This window comes from Nestor notabilis, unplaced genomic scaffold (genome assembly GCF_000696875.1).
Source record: "Nestor notabilis isolate BGI_N333 unplaced genomic scaffold, ASM69687v1 scaffold22940, whole genome shotgun sequence".
Classification (NCBI taxonomy): domain Eukaryota; kingdom Metazoa; phylum Chordata; class Aves; order Psittaciformes; family Psittacidae; genus Nestor; species Nestor notabilis.
In genome coordinates, this window is record NW_009910075.1 from 62,458 (window position 1) to 67,615 (window position 5,158).

At 35.1% G+C, this 5,158-nt stretch overlaps 1 protein-coding gene across 1 annotated transcript in view; it reads right to left on the bottom strand.

The window, feature by feature from the left end:
* The window catches only part of LOC104413281 (transcription factor 12-like), a gene marked incomplete at its 3' end in the record, with an annotated part of 114,411 nt that overhangs the window by 52,303 nt on the left and 56,950 nt on the right, over positions 1-5,158 (bottom strand). The window contains exon 4 of the mRNA XM_010024225.1: positions 4,660-4,762. Within this exon, the coding sequence (XP_010022527.1) occupies positions 4,660-4,762 (103 nt within the window). The remainder of the gene's footprint in view (positions 1-4,659; positions 4,763-5,158) is intronic.

The following is a 5,158-nucleotide window of genomic DNA, read 5'->3' on the forward strand; positions in this document are numbered from 1 at the left end:
ATTTCAAAATTCTTTTACTGAAGAGCTACTGAGGAAGAAAACCAGCAGTTTTCCTGAAGATCAGTTAAGTCTCCCCTTTTACCAAGGATAACCTTTCCAAATTAAGGTTTAAAAGGCTTACATCACCTGTTCAAGAACAATGTCAATACTGGAAAGCTTACTGAAGCTTCAGCTATTTCCCATGTTGCTTCAAAAAATGCCTGTAATGTTTATCTTTAAAAATACTTACTGCTGGGACACTTAACTTACAAGTCAAACAACAGATTTTACAACAAAAATTAGACGTAGCAATGTCCCTAGTTTCAAAGACACACTGGCAGAAGCACAGCCGTCCTTAGAAACCGACACAACCGAGCAATCAAGTCAGTTAAGTGAACAGTAACTCTAAAATCAGAAGGCATCCCCAGTCCAGACACGGATCACTCATTTACATGATTAATCCACAAAATGAGTCTTCAGTTTCACAATAACTTGAAAGACCATTCATGGAATTTGGCTTCAACCCATCAAGCACCTCTCTGCTCCTTCCGCCCTTCACTCCACATGGCAGTTTCTACCCAGCACATACCTATTAACTACCTGCTACACTGGTACAAGACAGTTAAACACTAATAGAGAGTAAAATACATGATGTACGTATACATAAATTACTTGAAAACCCCGTTTTGTGAAGCCTGATGATAAACCATCCGAGTAATTTAAGCCCATCAAATATCCAAGGGAACCAGACTGCAAAAACCCCAAAATGTATTACTTTGCTTTCACTAGGGAATACTTCGTTTGCTTCTTTCACATTTTTATTTCACGCTTACTCTTTATATTCACACTACAAACAGAGTATAAGGAACTATATTTCAATTAATAATCTGAATAATTTATAGCTCTAATTACTGTAACAATACTGACACATGTCTCGACTTCATTGCGTTGTCAGGTCCTCCATACACTTGATGCTGGCCCTAAGAAAATACCATGGCCAAACCTAGCACAGAGTTAAGTTTGTTAGGACCAGTCACCACCTCACTAGGACACTAATAGAGGTGAGTGTTACAATATCCACAGATGATAAGAAATAAGCTAGTAATTATGACCCTGCAGCTGGTCTTCTACAATGAATAGGTGAGGTCAGGAAGATGTAAATGATCTAAAATCCTTCATTCCTATACATTCATAGTTTCCTATGACAACAGTTCCCAGTTATCTTGGTTGACAAGTTTTTAAACCCTGTGGCTAGCTCAGAAGCACCTAGAGCTCTAAAATTTAACCAATGAAACTATAAAGCAACTAGCAAAAGAAAGAGTGGTAAACCAAGGAAGTATACTTTAAAGAAAACTTGGAAGAATGATTTCTCTCTCTACTGCAAGCAACCAATTTTAATATGGCAAGCTTATATTCAACCACCATCTTTTCACTCCCTATTGACTACAATTTTTAATGACTTTTTATCATGTACAAGCCTGTGGAACTATGTAGTACACAGATGAACATGGAGCACAAAAGTTTTGCCTTTATCCTTTCTACCTCTTGTGGAAAGAAAGGATACTCAAATGAAATGAACTCACCCACTTCAAATTTCCAAGACAGACCAATAAAAAACTGTTTAAGCTATATTCAAGAATGATCTGCTTTACTTCCTTGTAAGCAGAAGTAGAAAAGCTCAGTAGAATAAAGTCCAGAGAACAGTACAACAGAAGATACAATACCACATACTTGAAGGGGCCTAGCAAAAACTGACCTCTACTTGCAACAGCAGCATACTAAAAGGCAGCATAATTACAGAGAAAAGAATCTCATATCCTTGTGAATAGTTTTCTAGAATGTAATTAAAACAGAAAGTGTTGAATAAGCAAAGATTATCCAGTCTAAATGGAGCTACAATACCACCAATATATCTTAGCCTGATTTTCTACATATCTCTATGGATACCAACAGACTATGCTGGTGCCAAGAGGATTCAGTGGTTTTACTTAAAATACAAGCAACGGCCCTTCTTTTTTTATACTTACAAATCAACAGGATAATTCTGGAATTCATTAGTGAAGAACACTAACCAATCCAACATAATAGCTTTACTTCCTCTGCAAAACACTTCAAAAAATATCTAAATGAATATGGAAATGCATCTTTCTGTGGCAAATTGTTCATTATTGAATCATTATCAACTCTTGTTAGACAAAATTTCCCTCTTTTGCAACGTACAAGATCATTAAAATGTTTGAGAGCTCCATCATGAAAGACAGTGGCACTTTATAATACGCTATCTCTTCAGGCAAATATGCTTACGGCTGAACATAATACACAAAATAACAACATCCCCTTGACACACAATTTTTTCTTTTAATGGTGCTCTTAAGTGTTGACAGCAATGGTGAAATATGTTGTTTCTCTTTTTTTTTTTAATAGTTTTTAACTATTTCAGAGATGTATTTCCGTCATGATCAAATGTTGGGAAGGAATGTGTTTCTTAGGTCTTCAGCACGCAACCCCAGATGCTCCATCACTCCTATTAGCCTAGTGAGATACTGCCTATAAGCTCATCAAGTTCATGTTCTTAGCCTCCATCTCCTTTTAACATCACTGACTAATCAACTGATGCACTAAAAATCATCTACAGTAGCTAATAAAATGGATGTTTTCATCCTGTTTATAGGAATGTGTCTCCAATTTGGTATTAGGCAAAAAAATATTACACAGTTTAAGAAACTTAAGAAATCTCATTTTTCTTTTCAACAGCAGATATGAACACAGAGGTACCACGTAGAAAACTACTACTCAATGTTTCTATGTAGCTTTTATCATTATTGTCTTCAAGCTTTCAGCATCAACTTTGGATACACTGCAAAAATTCCTGATGTGAAAGTATGATATACAAAGCTGCATCCTTTACTGTAACATAAGTAAAATGAATATAATTTTTTGTTGTGACAAGCCAAAAACCACAGGTGGAATATTTTTAAAAGCACACTTTTAGAGTTCTAAGGTGTACATTTCTTACAGATATATACTGAAAGCTTTATACAATTCTTTGCTACATATAGAGGGAAATGAAGTACTACTACTCCAACAAAATAAAATCCATAAGAACTGGTAGCCATAAAGCATTACAAAGCTATTTCAGTTCACAACTGTTTTGGGTAAGTAACTGACACACATCTTGCAATTCATTAGTTCTCTCTACAAAACAATCTCAATGAAGGCTTCTTCTCAAATCTATATTAATGATGTAATTTATTATGTCTAATGGAATCACCTAGCCATCTCTTCAACAAAACTGAAAAACTAAGATACAGTTTCTTCAGGTATTTAAAGGCATATATTGTTTAGAAATTGGACAGCTCAAAATAAAAGCATGAACAGTTTACCTTTGGTAATAGAAATAATAAATAAATAAACTTTACTATGTATTTTTGTAAAACAAAGTCAGTGTCACTTACAAAGCCTAGAGCCATTCCATACATGCTACTGATCAAAACACTGGAGAAGCAAGTAAAGGAACTTGTCTTTTTAGTCTGATATATTTAAAAAGAAGACAAAATATTTGAAACCATATTAGGGGGAAGCTCTAATCTGCTTTATCAAAGTAACTAAGGGAAACTACATTTTAGCTTTACTGTCTTCAAATATTAAGTATCATTGACCAATTAACATGTACTCTAAACAAAGACTACAGAGACCTCCATTTTAAATTTACATAGGTTCAGGTTTGTATATGAAGGTTTAAACAAAATTCTGATTTCAGCAATAGCTGTGCTTTGTCTCCTCTATTTCAGAGAAATTAAAGTAGTAAACAAAGACTGAGCAAAGTAGAAAGATTTCCAAAAGAAATTGCAGACCACCAGGATTTGGATTTAGGTAATCCACTTAGATTACCATGGCTATGTCTTAAAAGGACAATACTGCGATCACAAAATAGGTCATGTCTACAGGACACAGAATATACAAGTGAAACAATGCCAAATGCACAAATTCAGAACAAACACTGAGTTATCCCTAAGTTTAAGATTCAAGAAAAATGCCAAGGCCATGTACTGCCAAGCAACAAATATTTTAAAATCAACATTTTTATGCTCTAAACTCAAATAGGAGAAGAGTTTCAAACAACGCCATCAATACATAAACAACGTTTGCCTCGCAAAAGAGGAGTCTGCATTTATTTGTGAGAAATGACAATGTTCCTAATACAACAAATATCAAAGAAATTAGAGAATTAAAAATAAGAGGCAAGACTTCAAATTATTAACTGAAGAAAAGCCTAAAGTAAATTGGTAGGTAATTTGGGAATTGATAGCATTAGGAAGAAATAAATTTTTTTTTAAATGTTCAAAATAAGAATTTCTATAGATGTCTTCTCAGCAAAAGTTAAGGAAAATTCTTAAAATCATTTCAAATTCACAAAAGAAATGTAAAAATCAAATATATCAGCTTTCTAGACTGACTCGAGAAAATCTAGGTCGTTCCTTCTTCTAAAAAGTCCTGGCCAATGCCTTTATGAGGAATTTGCCCAACATAAAAAGATTTCAATAGGGAAGTCAGATTTGCTATGAGAAACAGAGCAACTTCCAGATGCTTGACATGTCAGGCCTAGACGAGGGAATGAAAAATGTCTCTTTCTGACCAAAGAGGCTTTGAGGGGATACTCGTAAAGAATTACCTACTTACCCATCAGATTTGAGTTCATGAAAGGTGTCGGAGACAATCCTTCATGGGGCCCTAATCGACTGTCATTCAAGTGATCACCGTAATGAGGACTGTCTGCAAAACCCTAGAGAAAAAAAAAAGAGACCAGAGTATTAAACAGATTATTTGGCAGCCCTGCTAATTGAGCGTAATGACACTTTCCTAATTAAATGTGTGGAGTCACAATTGGTCATTAATCACAAAAGTTGGCTTTTGGGTCTATCTCACAGACATTACTCCCTGCCCATATTTTACCTTCTCCTCCTCTTTCCTTTCTGCCCCATCAAAAAGAAACCACACTATTTCTTAATAAGCTCTGTCCTCGTGGACAGAAGTTCTAGAAATTCAGTAATACTGAGATATGTTGATATTTGGATCCTCTTAGTGATAAGTTGCTCACCACTGAGAAAATAAAATTAGTCTGGAGAACTCACAACTGATTTCCCCTCTCCCCCCCCCCCCCCCCCCAACTTTCTCCACC